At 39.7% G+C, this 16,283-nt stretch overlaps 1 protein-coding gene and 1 long non-coding RNA gene across 9 annotated transcripts in view; one reads left to right on the top strand and one right to left on the bottom strand.

Moving 5' to 3' along the window:
* The window catches only part of LOC114549897 (uncharacterized), a 116,330-nt gene that overhangs the window by 43,831 nt on the left and 56,216 nt on the right, over positions 1–16,283 (bottom strand). Inside the window, exon 3 of one of the 7 annotated variants that reach the window (XR_003691614.1) lies at positions 1,457–2,284. The exons of the other annotated variants lie outside the window; for them this stretch is intronic. This is a non-coding gene — a long non-coding RNA (uncharacterized LOC114549897). Of the gene's footprint in view, positions 1–1,456; positions 2,285–16,283 lie in introns of those variants that run through there. 7 annotated transcript variants of the gene reach the window in all.
* LOC114549896 (protein FAM19A2) overlaps positions 1–16,283 on the top strand; it is a 70,492-nt gene that overhangs the window by 30,152 nt on the left and 24,057 nt on the right. For both annotated transcript variants that reach the window (XM_028570210.1, XM_028570209.1), the window contains exon 2: positions 11,060–11,163. In XM_028570210.1, coding sequence (XP_028426011.1) covers positions 11,061–11,163 — 103 coding nt within the window. In that variant the 5' untranslated portion in view covers position 11,060. The remainder of the gene's footprint in view (positions 1–11,059; positions 11,164–16,283) is intronic.

Below are 16,283 nucleotides of genomic sequence, written 5' to 3'. Positions count from 1 at the left end.
TTCTACGGTTCGGCAGAAACCGAACCCCGTCAAAAAGCCCAATATTCGGCCGAATCCGAACCCGAATCCTGGATTCAGTGCATCCCTAAATAAAAGTATGATCATTGTTGTTGTTTTTTGTCCTGATAGTTCTTTTGTAGATGCGTTTCTATTTTGTTGGGGAAGATGACAAGGGTGTGCTATTTCACCTTCCAAGTTTTAAGGTGGAAAAGTCTTCAGATCACCATGGGACATTAAATCAGAGACAACTGATGAAATTTTTTTTTTTGTTTTTGTTTTGAGTCATATCCTTTACTCAAGTCAAAGTATCAATATTACATTGTACAAATACTCCAATACAAGTATCACTCCAAAAAAAGGACACATTTTGGTTTAACAGTAAGTTAGAACCTTTTGTTAGCTCTGGACATGGCCAGGCTAGCTGTTTCTCCCCGTTTCCAGTCTTTGTAATATGCTAAGCTAACTGGCTGCTGGCTGTAGCTACATACTTTTTTATATTCAGGCAAGTAAATAAGTATTTCCCAAAATGCAAAACTTATTTTAAGTAAAAGTACTTAATACTATTAGTATGTGAGTGTATTTATCACAGATTGTTCATACTAATGTGTAGTTGTATAAACCGCATTTTACTGTTGCATTTGGTTACGATGGTGCGTAACCAAATGTTTTTTTTTTAACATATTAAAACATATTGGGGAGATTAATCAATAACAATGAATCATATTTTGTAAAATAAACTAATTTCAATCTGAAATGTACTGCAGTAAAAAGTATAGATTTCTCTGAAATATCTCTAAATTTCTGCACTAACATACTTATTTACACTAAAATATCAGACTGTACTCATAGATAATTCATAAAGCCTCAGCTAAGAGATTTGCAATTACAAGTAGGCCAACAATATGCGGTTGCATTTTGAGATCTACACTAGAAAAAGAAAGCAGAGGGGACTCTGGTTTTAGAGAGGTACACTGATCTGTATGGATGCTGCTATAAGCGCCGATGGTGCCAGGCAATATTTGAAGCTGGGCTTGGACTGAAATAGCACACGGGATCATGAGACCGTAATGCATAGACACTTTGATCAAAAGGAAAACTAAGGTTGAGACCTTTGGCTGTTGCGGTTTTGATGAGCGCGGCCTCTCAGATAGCATCTCGACGTGTCGTTACGGAAGGTCGTTTTGGTGGTTAACTCTCTGAAAGGGCACTCAGCGTCAGTGTCGGGTAACAACGCTGATATCTGCTCTGCGTCGGCTTCTTCTATGGTCAAATTTGAAATCAAGGCCTTTCCCTGCCCGGGCTCTGTTCACGCCACAGCTGAAAGGGCCCCAATCAGGTTTTTCCCTCATATGTGACTACATTTCACAATCAGCAGAAAAAAAGCTGTGTGGCGTCACTTTTATTATGCAGTTTTGATCAGAACCAGATGGAATCAAATGCTTTTTGCTTGCTGAAATCCAAAGAAGATCTCACAGAGTCATCATTTATGAGAAACATTAGCATAGAGGCCAACTAGACACTGCAATTAGAAGCAACGGGAAAGCTTTGATTGGTGATTGGAGGAGATTCAGAAAAAAAAAAACTTGAAAAAAAAGACTCAAATGAAATGGGTTAGAAACCAGTGGGTGAAGCAAAGACACAAAGACTCATTTATAGCATGTGTATATTTCACAGAGCTGTCAGACCCTTGTTTGGGATATGGATTACATCCTTGAATTGAAACGAACAGTCATCCAAAAAATAATCAGATATGAGCAGCAAATCAGAAGTGAGCCATGAAGGCCTGAGGAGTGAGCCCAGCCACTCACAGTCTCTTATGACAGAATTTGGATTGTGTATCGCACGGCGGAGTGGCTCGGTCTCGCTGCAGGCTGGTGTATAATGATTTGATTAGCAAGTCGTCAGGACAATGTGCTAAAGCGGGGCTCCTTTTATAGTCCTAAGTTCATGCATCAACACGGCCCTGACAGCTGTCTTGTCTTGTTTATGAAGTGAACTGAGCAGGATTTGTGGCGGATGCTTCACAGAGCGTGTGACAAAGAGTGGGCAAACTCCCCTTGTTTGGCGTGACAGGGTTGAGAAAGCTTTCCTCTTCAACTGTCAGAAGGGAACATCTGTGTTCTGGCGAATGAGCGATGTTTGTTCTGCGACGGAGCAATCGGCTCCCTGCAGCTGTCCGAGGTGACAGTCTCTGTCACGGTCCAAGTGAAGAGTGAGATAGAGATGGAGGGGAAGGAGAGGGTAGGTCGAGGAGGGGGGGTAATCCCTGTATCGAATCCAGCTGCTGAAACAGAGAAGGAAAGTCCAGCTTTTTATGGTTTGGTAAAACTCCCTCCGCCTGCCCTGCAATCTCTGTGATACTGCGGATTACACACTTGGCTTGTGCATTTCAAGGGAGCATCTTCCTCCAATTGAGGGAATGTGCAAATTGAATCTTACACTTTTAAAATGATTACTGGCAGGAAAGTAAAAACACATTAGGGTTTACTGCTAAAGCTGCTTTACAGGCAAGATATTTATGGTGAACATACGCCAGTGTTAGAAGCCTTCAACTGTCTGAAACGAGGAGGCGCTTCCCATTCTCACAACATGAGACACGTAAAGTCTCTCTCCGCTCAAAAACGTGTAGACGACGGATTTCATTTTTAAACTTAACAAATATAAAGCCTCCAGTGCAAATACTGTGCACTGGACGTTTTTCGAGACATATTGTGTCTGACAAACATGTCTGGAGGGGATCTTTAACTTCCCATTTGTCCCTTTTTGTACTTGACCAACAGGGTTATTCCTACAAAAACAATTCGAAACAACACACTGTGCTCTCTGTCCACAGAAAGCTGTACTCTCCAGTGATCGCTGAACTTTGTCACCACCGCCACCCACCACACACCGAGGAGATGACATTTAGTTCACTGATGTTACTGCACAGTGTTTCTCGCTAATGAAGTCCTCCAAATGAGGTTGTGGTTAGAACATACATTCCAAAAGTCCAGGCATTAATGCAAAAAGTGAACAGAAACATCCAGTGTTATCCATACTAAAAAACAAAAAGTGTCTTACTTGGTAAATATACATTCTTTTATAACCCAATGCACTTGTGAGGATTGCCTGGACTTTTATGTCCGAATTAATCAGAATTCACTAGTTGTTTTATTTAGCTGATCAGACTTCCAGACTGCCTACTTTTGAAAATCTTAAACATTATATTTGTCACCTGCTGTGTTTGCGTAAGTGACCATATGACCAGTAATTTATTTTTCTATAAATTAATTTGGGCAAATAAGGTTAAAAACAGCCTAAATCATTTTTGTAACATTTATCAGCTTTTACTGGTCAATCATTGTCTCTTAGAAAATCATTGTACATGACATATTGCCTTTTAAAATGTATAACACAAAGTTTGCATGGTGTAGAAATGCCTTTGAGTTACAACCACCTTCCTCATTGTGCAGAAAGCAGGTGAAGAATGAATTCCCCTGTTTTTTCTCCATTGCATACAACATTTATTATTAATAGGCCAAGGACGATGGAGTCCTTTACTTGCTAATGAAAAGTATTGAAGCTTTCTGTAAGCCCATCAAAGTAGGAAAATAAGTGACACAAATGGGACAATAATGAGAAAAGAGGTCAGAACCGGGAGCTACTCACAGTACTACATTTTACTGGAGTGTTCCGCATTGCCAAATCAAATACTACACCTTTATATTATACCTTCCTCTTACATTGTAACATTATTCAAAAGCATGACTGTATATGAATATACTTAGGATGCTTATCTTTCCCTATTGATGTTTTACATAATGTAGACATTTGATACAGTGAATTTGTTTCCGGTTGAATCTTCACTAAGGAATCTTAGCTAAAAAGGTAAATTATCCTTTTATGTACTGTCTGTTAGTGCCAGTATTGAGGCGTCAGCTCTTGTCAAACAGAAAACAGTATTCATTCTAAATCTTTGTTAAGCTCTCACCTGCCTGTGCATACAAACACATCATGTGTAGAGACATCAGAAATGTGCCACCAGCCAAGTCTCTCTGTCATGGAAAATCTGTGTAAAATGGCTGGTAGCTTATTATATCTGACAATGGAAACAGAGTTAGCTCATAGTGCGGCTGTGCTGAACTTTAGCTGGTGAGCAAGGTAGGGTAACTTTATTTCAGAATGTAGGTTACTATAGAACAGTGAAATTCTTAGTCCTGGTCCCTACTCCAAAACAACCTGAGTTTAAGCTTGAGAAAAGTAAGCTAACGTAATAACATGAGCTAAGCGTTGGCTGCCTGACCATGAGGCTAATTTAGCAGTAAAACATATAACGCTAACTTCAACTAATTACCTACTTGCTAATTCTAGGTTTTGAGTATGTACATTCAATCAAAAAATGGCTAAATAAAGTACACCAAATATTCCCATAAATTCTACTAATAAAACAAATATTATTTTAGTGTAATACTTTCGTCCGAGAATAAAATACAGAATTGTAATACAGGAGCTACTCACTACTCAATAATTCAGGAGGAAAAAAAATATTTTGAAAGTACACAGTTTGCTTTATATTTGTGACATTTTCAAATTTGAAATTGGGGAGGACATACTGAATGAAGCTTCAATTAGCGGTTATATTATATATTCCTACGATATATCCTGTGAGCACAGAAGGATATTGTTGCTTTTCTGGAAAGCACTTTGTAACCATGTTAAGAAAAGGGCTACATAAATAAAGTGTATTATTATTATTATTAAGCACCTTATTCCTTTTTACTTAATGCCATAATACTGCATTGCTGCTGCTGCTACAGTACATAGTATTCTTTACCATTTAAGTGTAGAATTAGGACAAGTGGATAAGCCCTAGACATGTTAGGTAGCATGCTAACGAGCAGCTAAAGGGAAAAGGCCCCAATATCGCCGCCAGGCTCAGAAGAAGGGAACATAACACAAGGGAACATAATCTGAAACTTTTTTTTGATGTATTGTTCAGTCTCACTGTCAGTTCAGGAGAAAAAAAAAACATTGGGCACAGTGTCAAGCTTGGTGGTTGTTCACTGTGTCTCTAGGCAACAGTAAACCCTGTGTTATTATTTCTCCATCGACAGCAATAAACTGAAAGTAGACTCTGGGCAGAGCTGCACTTTGCCCTGTCAAAACTTTTCCATTATATCTTCTTCTTCTTTTCTTTCTTCTTCTGCAGCTAAGAAAACCATCAGTGAAAACTCAAACTGCCTAATAATGTTAATTTAATCTATACTGTGACTGTACTGTACTGAAAACACGGTTAAAGAAAATTAATGTATTTGCATTATTAACAGAAAATCAAAGTAAGCTAAAATATTTGCTTTGTTCATAATTTATTAGTGGACGGGTGTAATGAGGTGGTTGCAGTGCAGGGATATTACTGCTACAGTACATGAGAGTTACAAGGTTGGCACTGGCAGCATTACTGCAGTATAAAAATGCAGCCATTTATTTTGACAAAATTGAGGTGGGAATTTGCTCTGCTTGTTACAGTAAGGTGTTTTTCATTTTTGTAAGTGTAGGAGTCTTTTAGAAAAGAGACAGTGTGTCCGCTCACCAAGGTCAAGCCTCTAGTGGAAGTCTATTTTAACACAGACTCTTTGGTCTGCTGCCATTCAATTTGTTTCACAGAGGGGGAGGGAGTGGGAGGGCAGGACGAAACGACTGAGACGATCAGAGTTTTTGGTCAGAGATGGGGATTTCTTGCTTCATTCAGTTTTAAACAAATTCACTTTGTACTCTTGAAAGGAAATCCGATGATCTACACCGCTGACTTATACGCCGCACAACAGAGCCAACTCATAACAAAAGGGATAAAAGTCCAATCTCTGGATACATTCGAGCACATGCATCCAGGAGAACTACTGAGGTGGCACCATTGAAAAGAATATGCATTATAACTCACTAAAGGTGTTCATTTGCATTTGAAAGTGTCCTCAAGTGCAGCACAGTATACTGTAGACAGGAAAATGTTACGTCTCTGCTGGCAAGAGGCACTGCATATAAAGCACGGCAGAAAATCAGAAGTCAATTAAACATTTCATCTGAGGTTCTGTTTATTAGTATTCGTTTTTCATCTGCAAGCCTCCAAACCTCATGTTTCATGCTTATGGCAAATATCTGCATACTTAATGTCTTTCACTTCAGGGCTTATTCTGTGACTAAAGGTATACATTATACAAAGTATTGTCAGACTAAAATGAACAATTAAAGCTTCCAACCACGGTAGACAGTTTCTGAGTTTCTTTTGTTCCAAAACACCCGTTTGAAACTTTGTTAAAAACTGCAATATAATGTCCCCAGTGGCAATGAAAAGCTCCACTATTCAATAATAAAAAAACATAAACAATAAACAAATACAACCTGTAACAATGCTACGCCAGAGGAATTATTACAGAGAGAATTATCGTTATTGTTCCGGCCTAATGGAATTCCAGGAAATATTTTAATAAACCCATGATGCTAGAGCTGATCATACTTGAAGGAATTATTTAACATTTTTGGTAATGCTTTCTTTTTGAGATGAGAAGATCAATATCCGCCTCATGTCTGTGCAAGTTCAGAGCTAGTGTCAAATCATAGTTAGGCTAGCTTAGCATAAAAACTGGAGGCAGGGGAAAACGGCTCAATTACACAATTGTATCTTCTTGGTTTAGCCCATGCGTACATGTAATGTGATTTTAGGGGGAGTTATGTTTTGGAGCTGATGCATTTGCAGAATTAAAATTAATTTCCACATTATCTAAGTTATATTCATCGATTTAATTTGATTTTTCTTACAACACTGACATATCACTGCATGAAGTCGTTATGCAGATCATGTTAGCGAATAATGACCCTATTACACATCCAGCAGACACAGAGCAATATTAGCATTCATTTGGTGCCAAATTCTGGCCACCTAATGAATGTAACTCCAATATTCACTCTCCTTTGAGCTGTGGTTTGGGTTTTGCCAACTCCTGAGAGAAATATCTAGCTGCTAAATGCTCCACTATGTTCAGTAGCTAGTTGCTAATGTCTGTCTGCCGTTTGGCGCGGAGCAGGAAGAGTACAATGGATGGTGGATGGATGGATGGATGGATAGATATAGATATTAAATACGTCAGACAGTGCTGACAGTAGTTGCAGGCCGTAAAACCAAAACAGGTAGCTCATAAATGCTAAACCGCCTTGTGGAGCTGAGAGAAACTGCAGAGTCTGGCGATAATTCTCTATGGGTTTGTCATTACCAGTGCCCCTTTGCACATTACACATAGTCATTTAATCCATTGGTAAAATAAACATTTTAATTAGTGCAGCATTAAATGAGGAGCACAGGATTATCGTTTCTGGAGGTGGTCCACGTTTTTTTTTTTTAACCATGATAAGGCTCCCTGACCAAACCATAAGCATTGAAGTAAAAGATCATAAAACTGTCTCATAAAATCATTTTTATAATATGAATCATACAGTTAAAACGGTTTTGGAAAACCTAGAAGAAACGTAGAGAAGAGCTACCAGACATCTATGTACAGAATACAGGCTGGATCATCTAGTTGTGTTGAAAGCAGCTAAACAGACATTTACTTCTAAGAAAATATGGGGATGTAACTCAAACAGAAGGTAGTTGGGTTCATGCAGCAGTTTTGTTGTATTTCTCCAAAGTAGCTAAAGACCTCCAATTCAAGGGCAGAATGTAAAATGGCCTCTAACTGTAACAAATCTTCAGCGCCTCGCTCTGCCAAGCACACCGCACCAATGACAACACAGCACATTCAGGGACAATGAGATGTCATTTATAGAATTGCACCCTTATACAGCACCCAACAAATGATGCTGTAGTGCTCTGGCCTGCACTCTGTCACCAATGGCACAAGCGCGCACACACACACACACACACACACACACACACACACACACACACACACACACACACCAATTCTTCGGCTAAACAGCGGCTATAAATCCGTTGCCGTGAAGGTGCACATTAGCACCCACTGCTCTAATACAAGTACCTCAAGTAAAAGTAAAATTGCAGGTCCATTTGAGCCACAACATAAACCTGACCATTATGTTGCCATCACACTCAACGTTTGAGTCTCCTTCCACACGTCTCTCCAGCTACCTTTGAATTCTCTGCTAAGTGGCGTGAAGCTACCAATCTTAGAGTCATGTTGCTGATGGAAAAATCCACCATAAAAGCGCAGTTGGGTCCATGTAGTGGTTTGCTGTATTTTTCTTTTTCCTGTGGGAAAGCGGCTAAATTACATGATATTTCCAGCATAGCCAGTGAGCAATCTGAGAAATGTAGAATATCCCTAATCCTAGCAGATAAAGCAGGTTGGGGAAAGCAGGGTTACAGTAATAATGACAAACTGCTTATCTGACAACGTTTTACTAACCAGCCGTCCGTCATTTACACTCGATAACTGCTAAGCTACACGCCATCTGATTGAGGCGATCACCTAAGTCTTTTATGTAGACAAAGTCTTTTGTCTTTTATGAGCAGTCAGACTCCACTCTCAAAATAGGAGTGGTATAAATCTTGTCAGCTAAGACGATTCACGTATGTATTGTGATTTTTTTTTTTTTTTTTTTTTTTTTTTTTTTTACAGAGTCAATATTTTTTATTTATTTTTTTTTTTTTACCAGCGATTGACCTAAATATTTTCTGTTTATACAGTACGGCCAACAGTGACTACATCATATCCGTTTCCAGCTAAACAGAGCGAAAGCAGAAAATTCATGTTATGTACTTCTTTACAAATTAAATAAATATCAGACTGACTTCTTCCACTTCTTAGGAAACGATTCATTTTTTGGAACCGTCTCATGATATATTGTCTCTGTATTATTCAACTTTTTTGTTAAAGAAGGAAAAGAAAATCACAATACCCAATAGTATCAAATCACAATAGTTCTAGAATGGCAATAAATGAAAATTGCAATACAAATGGAATCGGCACCCATGTATGGTAAAAGGGACAAAAGCATATTGCCCCAATCCTAATATATTATGAGCTAAACTAACTTTGAGCTCTGCTATGATAAGCTAATTTTGTATGGACATTTTTTAACCCAAAAAGTAATAGCAACATAAGCCGTCAAATAAATGTAGTCAAGATTGTACTTAGTGCAGTACTTGTGTAAAGGTACTTGTTACATTCAAAACGATGGAATCAGCCCATATGGTTAGTCCAATACCAGTTTTTCTGCTCTTTAACCTTAAATACTTCAAGTTGCGGTTCGATGGGCAATTTTTTGGCCAGGATTGGTCGAAACTTCAAATTTATTTGTCCCTGAAGGGCAATTGATTTTGCATCGATGACAAAAAGACATACAATAAAATACAAAAAGCCTACATAAGGCCCTCAATTTTGCAGACTCAGAGGAAACTGATTTTTGGTCCCAGATTGACCTACCCATTGAAGAATTTCATGCAGTAATATATACTATAGTATAAATATAAAAGTACACACTTTCAGAACATTAATTAATTAAAATCTGCATCACTAATATAAATACAACAGGGTTAAAGTGCAACTGAAGTGCAATTCTTCCTTCCTTTCACTGTGAGGATGCCAGACAACTAAGCAGAGTCAAGCTTCTCTTTAAAGTCCGTAACAAATGAAATGCAACATTAAATATCAATTTTAATTCAATTCTCAATAGATGTAGAAATGAGAAACATTCACAAGTGGATTTCATGCTTCAGAGACCCAAATATCAGTATGTCTGTCTTTACCTGGTGTTTTCTCAAGTCATTTCAGAAAAGTTAAAAGACAAAAATACCAATTGTTTGCAAGGTTTTTTTTTTTATATGTGCATTTAGTCAGTATGAGACATTGTTTTCCTTGTGTTTATGTTGTCACTGCCTGTATGTCTTGATGATAGACATCTTATTTTCTAATCTTAGGCATGCGAGTCCTGTCGGTGCCATTTCGACTCAATCACTCAATTATGATTCTTGTGTGACACTGGGAAAATCTGGGCAAAAGGTCATGTTCGCCTCGCCAAAATAAACTTAATTACACAAATAATCTGAGAACCCCAATGAGGTTTGACCAATCTATACGTCGATGAGGCAGGCAGATATGAGGCGGCAAATAAGGCGCAAACGCAGCTTGTAACATTGTACGCTCACGCCACACGATATCATGCCTCCTCCAGTAATTACCGCAGCGCTCCTGCGTCCCCCGTTTGAAATCGGATCGCTGTCTGTCAATGATAACACACTGTGCCAGATGGTGTACGCAGTGTGGCCACTTCATTAGGGAGAGGGAGTGCAGGGGAGAGGGTACTGTAGAGGGCTGGATTAGCCACTGCGGCCTGCTCTGCGGTAGAGCCGAGAGAGGCTTATCAAAGCCTGTTGGGGCAGCAGAGGGTCTTCACCTTCTGTTCATGTTACTGCTGTAAGAGCCTTGTGTTGGGAGGAGGTGCAGAGGGAAACAAGAGAGGATTTGGAGACAGTGATCCTGGGCACATTCACAGCTGTAGTTTGTTTTGAAAAGCAAGAAGGATAAAAGCCTGTATCTCTTCATGATACAAGCAAATATGCATTCAGACAAGCTAAGCTATTGTGAAGTTAAACTGTGAGCTAGTGGAGCAGCACTCTCTTCCTATTCTAGTAACTATAGCCCTTGTATAATGCTGTTCCGAAGTAGGGCTGGACATCCGGATATTCTTGACCAAATACCTCAATGTCAATATTGTAGGGTTGACAATTGGTGGTTTAACAAAATATTTTCACAATTACATCTACATAAGTAATCATCAATACTGTGGATATAATGTCAAAGTGGTTAAAGGAAAATAATAGAACATTTAGAGTAGTCAGTACAGTAAAGTTCAGACACATTACATCACTTTACTGTAATGCAGCCTTTAAAACAAGGAAAAGACAACTTATGCCATATTGCATAAGACGATATCTAGTCTCATATCACGACTTGATATAATATTGATATATTGCCCAGACCTATTCCGAAGGTAAGAATGTTATTGGTTGAAACTACCACTGTAATAAATTCCCTGCTCATGGTTACTCCTCTTTCTTTTTCCCCAGGATGAGTGAGCCATACACCCAGATCGGAAGTAAAGGGGCTCTACTAGTAATGGTGCTTGTGATCAGTGTCTGGGAGATGACCGTACCAACAGAAGGGGCTACAGGTGAGCACATTAAAACTTAATCTACAATTGGTTTTATCTTGTCTTTTTACGTGCCAATTGCTCTAATTTACCAAGTATACCAATGGAGTTTCTCTCTGTATACATACTTAATTATTTAACACTTCTTATGGGCACAAATGTACATTCCAATGAGCCAAGCTAACAAATGGTTAACTGTCCCCATCAGCTTCTGCGCAATTTGTGATAATCCCCACATCATCTTGTGGAATCAGAACCCAAATATCTTCAAAATACCACTCAGAAGTTTTCAAAGCTGTTGTAGTAACTTGTTGGTTGAGAAGCATCACTAGCATATCGTCTGTCGTATACACTGTACAGTATATGTATGTTACTACTCTCCATCTGTACATAAAAACATTATTGTGCGATATGTGTTTGGCAAGCAATGGCAGCACAGACTGGGTCTTCCCAGCTTAGTATAACAGCATAGTAAGGCTTGTTTATGTTTTTTGTTCTAACTCCACATGCAGTTTTGAATGCAGGCTTCTCTAAACCCAGCCTGAGATATCCCTTATGACATCATCAAGGGCTATTTTCTTAGACTTTGACAAAGCTCCTCCAGGGCCAGAGAAGACAAACAACTGTTTTCACAGGACAAGTCATAGTCTTTATAACTACTAAACTGATACTGATGTGAAAGAGTTCCCCTTTGACATTTATTCCAGTAGATACAGGAAACAGGGACGCATTGAACGGCAGGAATCGAGGAAAACAAGGAAACCGCAGAAACCTGATGACCATTGAAAGTTGAGCCGTAGACCGTGATTCTTATCATATTATATCATTTTACAAATGGTTTAAAAAGTGAGACCATTGCGCCAGTCTTTCAATAAAGAAGAACAAATCAAAGTAAAAAGACATTTTGGCTCAGTCAGTGGTCCCAGTCGTAAACAGGGTGGCCAAAAGAGGCTCAAAATAAGGTCAAAGTTCTCCTCCACATCTAAACAAAAACAACGTTTCTCTGTCCACAAGCTTGTGGAGTGTCCATCCATCTGTTCACTCAGCTCTGTAGGACTAAGTGGACTCGCCGAGGCTTCTTTTATTTGCTCACAGTGTGAAGCCTCAGCTCTCCATCCAAAACAGAGTGCCCTAATGCACCAATGCAAGGAGAGACGCAGGACACACGCACAGACGAGTGCTGCCACAGTGGCTTCCACTTGTTGTATGAGGTGTTTGAAAACGGAATTTCTCACTGTGCGGCATCACAGATAAAATGGCACAGTAGTAAATGGGGGAGTAATTGGATCGAAACCGCTATTTTGAACGTACAAGTCAAACTCATCTCCCCCTGCCTCATTAAAAGTGTTGGCGAGTCGTCACATGTAAACCCAGGGAGATCAATTATGGCAACTCAGCAACATTACAAGTAGAGGCCAACCCACATGTTTCATCACTGGGTGCCCCACTGACAATACACTGCCTCAGGTAATTGGTGGTGTACAGGCAGCGCCGCTTCCGGACAGGATGTCTATTTGTGAGCATGACAGAAATCACGCATACCCCTCTTCTCTTTGTCGACCAATTAGATGAGAGTGCGGCGCTTTGATGTGCGTGCCTTTGATTGGCAGCGATCCCCACTCAAGGCGCTCATCATTTCAGCAGGAAGTGGATCAGAATAATCTTGCGCACATTCAATTTCTCTCTGATAGCCACTGTAGCCCGTCTGATTTCCCCTGTGTGTTATTTCTGTTGCTGTAAACTTGTTATCAATCAAGGGATGAAATGAACCAAGAACACGGCCAAAGTAGAGAAAATGTATTTCTTCCTCGAGAACACAAGAAGAAGAAAACTAAGCCCCCTCTCTGACAAGCAGGGGAAATTTAGTTCATTTCAGAAAGCGGACAAGTTGATGTTCTAATGCACATATAAGCTTTCACTTCTTTAAATAACCAGTTTGTGCCAGCAAAGACGGGATCATATTTGCACATATCAAACATGTTTTTTTTGCTCTGTGACAGTTTAGGAAATTCAGTTTTATTTTCCTCTCTAATATGTATAAAAAAAAAAAAAAAAAAAAAAGAGTTTGCTTTGCACTCTCCTGTCAGACAGTGATCATTTGCTGCTGTGGATGTTTACAACACAAAATTAAAAAAGTGTCAGTGGTCATTCTGTTTGCCTTTGAGCTTGTCCTTTATTGACCAGAAGACAGGCAGATTAGAGAGAGGAGTCAGACAGGACTCGGTGCCAGGCGGGCTTGGCTCATAAGTTGTGGTGACACCAGATTTATTTTCATTAGCATCTATTGTAATGGATCCATCGAGTTACCTGCTTATGTGCTTGTACATGAAACCTTCCAAATTCAACTTGTTCTTCCTTTTCTTGTTGATTCTTCCTACTCTTTTAAAGAAAAAAAAGGGAGAATTTTTTTTAAATCACATTTCCTACTTCTTGGATACATTTGATGTATTATGGGATTTTGAGAATTAGACGTTTTGCACCTTTTAGGGCACAAAAACGCAAGGCATCCTGAGAGGCTGTGTGGGTATTGATTGAAAGTAAGACAATTCATGCTTTATTACCTTCCAGAAGTATTTAGTTTAAGGTACATTAAAAGGTGCCATAGGTAGGATTGCGAAGATCCAGGACTTAGCCAAAATACTGGAACATCGACAACTTCTCAGTCCCTCCCCCCTTTCCGCTAAAGCCCAAAACGGTCTCCTAAGCCCCTCCCCCCACTGCACGAGCAGTGATTGATTCGCAGTTAGACCCCCGGCCCTGATTGGTGCATCTGAACAGGGAGCGGTGGACTTTTGTGCAGCTGAATGATCTCAGCAGCCTAGGCATACAGCTACAGTCAGTGTTGCCACAGTTACTTTGAAAAAGTAACTTAGTTACTTTACAGATTACTTGATTTTAAAAGTAACGAAGTTCGATTACAAGAAGTTACTTTATTAGTTACATGGAACAGCTGCCGACAACACCCCTACAGCCTCAAAATAAAAATGACAACCGGTTTACTGTGAGGCAGCTCGGTGTTGCCGGTGGTAGGATCTGGTTTATTATGGCAAGAAAGAGAGCGAGTCAACTGTGTTTAAGGGCAGCATTTCCGCTACAACATAGGCCTACTGCCAGACCAACTTCTTCAACTCTCCCCCACTTACTGGTTTTGCACCGAAGTCCAGCTTTTGTTGTTTGGGTGGTGGGTGACCTCCTCCTCTCTGCTTCGCTCCACCTGCTGGGACTTGCTCTGTAAGTTTGACTGCAGCGCTGCGACTCCAAATGGTTCTTCAAATTTGACGTAGTCGCCACCAGCACAGAGTGTACAACCGACCTTAATGCTTCCGTCTTTAGCTGACACAAACTCTAAATAGTGACGGTATTTCCAGCTAGGAAACGTGCATCTCCCTCCTCCCTCCATTGTTGTTTACGTTTGTTTCGCTGCGTGGTACACATGAACTGTCCACATGCTGAAAACGTGAGCTGTCGCATTCGTCACTCCCCGAGACACAAGAAGAAAGCAAAAATATATATTTTTACTAAAGGAAAATGACAAATAGTAACGCACAGTGACTTGGATAAGTAACTTTAATCCGATTACTGGTTTGGAAATAGTAACGCGTTAGATTACTCGTTACTGAAAAAAGTGCTCAGACAGGGGCAGACCCAGTGCATGCCAAACTTAATAACATTTGTTAATTTATTTTTTTGCCAGCACTATTTGACCATGTCATGTCATTTGAAGGCATAACTTGAATAGGGTTAGAAATGTGTGGGTATTTTCTTTTTCCAATTCCCTATAAAGTTATTAATCTCCCTACCACTCACATTGATCTTGCAAAGATTAGCTTGGCTGTCTACACATTTCCAAGGCCAATAGTGTTGTTAGTGGGTTTGGTGAAAGAAAAGGAGTAAAATGCAAAGACTAAAGATGTTGAAGAAATGAATGCAACAAAAAGACCCTGACATAGTCAACAGGTCGCTGAGCATATATTTGACATTTCAATTTGTAACCGATATGCGAGAGTAGAGCCTCAGTTAAGTAGATGACATGCATTAGTTTACATGAACTTGCAATTAATCAGTTCAATTGGAAAAAAAAAATTCTTGAATTGTCAGCCCTCACTCCACAGTGCTGTGAAGTAAAATCTGTCTACACCACACATACATTCTGGGATAGGAGAAAAAAAAAAAAAAAAACAGATAAAATGCCAGATGAAATATTAAATGAAGTTAACGGTTACACAGTAACACAAGCTATTTAAATTAGCTGGCTACATGGTTGAACGTCATTTGCTCTTTCCTGTGCATCGCTGTGTGTACTTCGTCCACAGCAATCCCCACCAAATGATCCCAAAACGGTAACAAAAGAACCAAGCAAGCCTGCCTTGTTGCACGATTCATATTTTCTTCAAAACTTGCTATCTTTAGCGTGTAGCTTGCTAGCTAGAAGATCGTTGTTTCAAGTAGCAAAGGGATTTTGAGAACAGCAAAACAGAGAGCGGAAGCAGAGGGACAAAGCCTGACATCCGGCATGTCAGGCTTTATCCTGGAAATGTACTTCTTTGATCCAGCCATATGTAAAAGTCTACTTAACATCATCATCAGAAGAATGGCAGGGATACATCTCCACTTGGCTTTAAAAATGCACCATATCTCTGGGCAGAGCACCTTCAGATTTTATGGTTGCCCAAATGGGTGTCGAGAGTTTAAATTCTGACCTTCAAATGATGCTAGTGTGTGATCCTTGCAGACACATTACAACCTTGGATTTCTGTGTCCACAATGGCAAACCCTTAGCAAGAATCAAAGTATGCAGGTTGCTAAGGGGAACTGGAGCCTGAGTGGAATGAAATATATTTGATGGTTCACACTCAGTATTTTTAGACACTTAGCACTCAGGTGGTACTGGTATAGTTTCAGTTTGCAGTACAGCAGAGGTGCTTCCCATACAGTTGTAAATGTTGCGTGATGCATGAACCTCGGTGTCTGCCTTACTGTACAGTAGGTCTTGTGTTCTATGCATCAAAGTTTGTTGCTTGCTCTGCACCTTAGACTTTCTGCACTTTGTAATAAAAATGACTTATATGATGCATAAGAAGGATCTTGCCAAGAAAGATAAACACTGCTTGCACCCCTGAGAGAGCAGTAACTAACAGCCA

Source organism: Perca flavescens, chromosome 23 (assembly GCF_004354835.1).
Source record: "Perca flavescens isolate YP-PL-M2 chromosome 23, PFLA_1.0, whole genome shotgun sequence".
NCBI classification, from domain to species: domain Eukaryota; kingdom Metazoa; phylum Chordata; class Actinopteri; order Perciformes; family Percidae; genus Perca; species Perca flavescens.
Note: the sequence above shows the minus strand (reverse complement) of the source record. Positions and strands in the feature narration are given on the sequence as shown.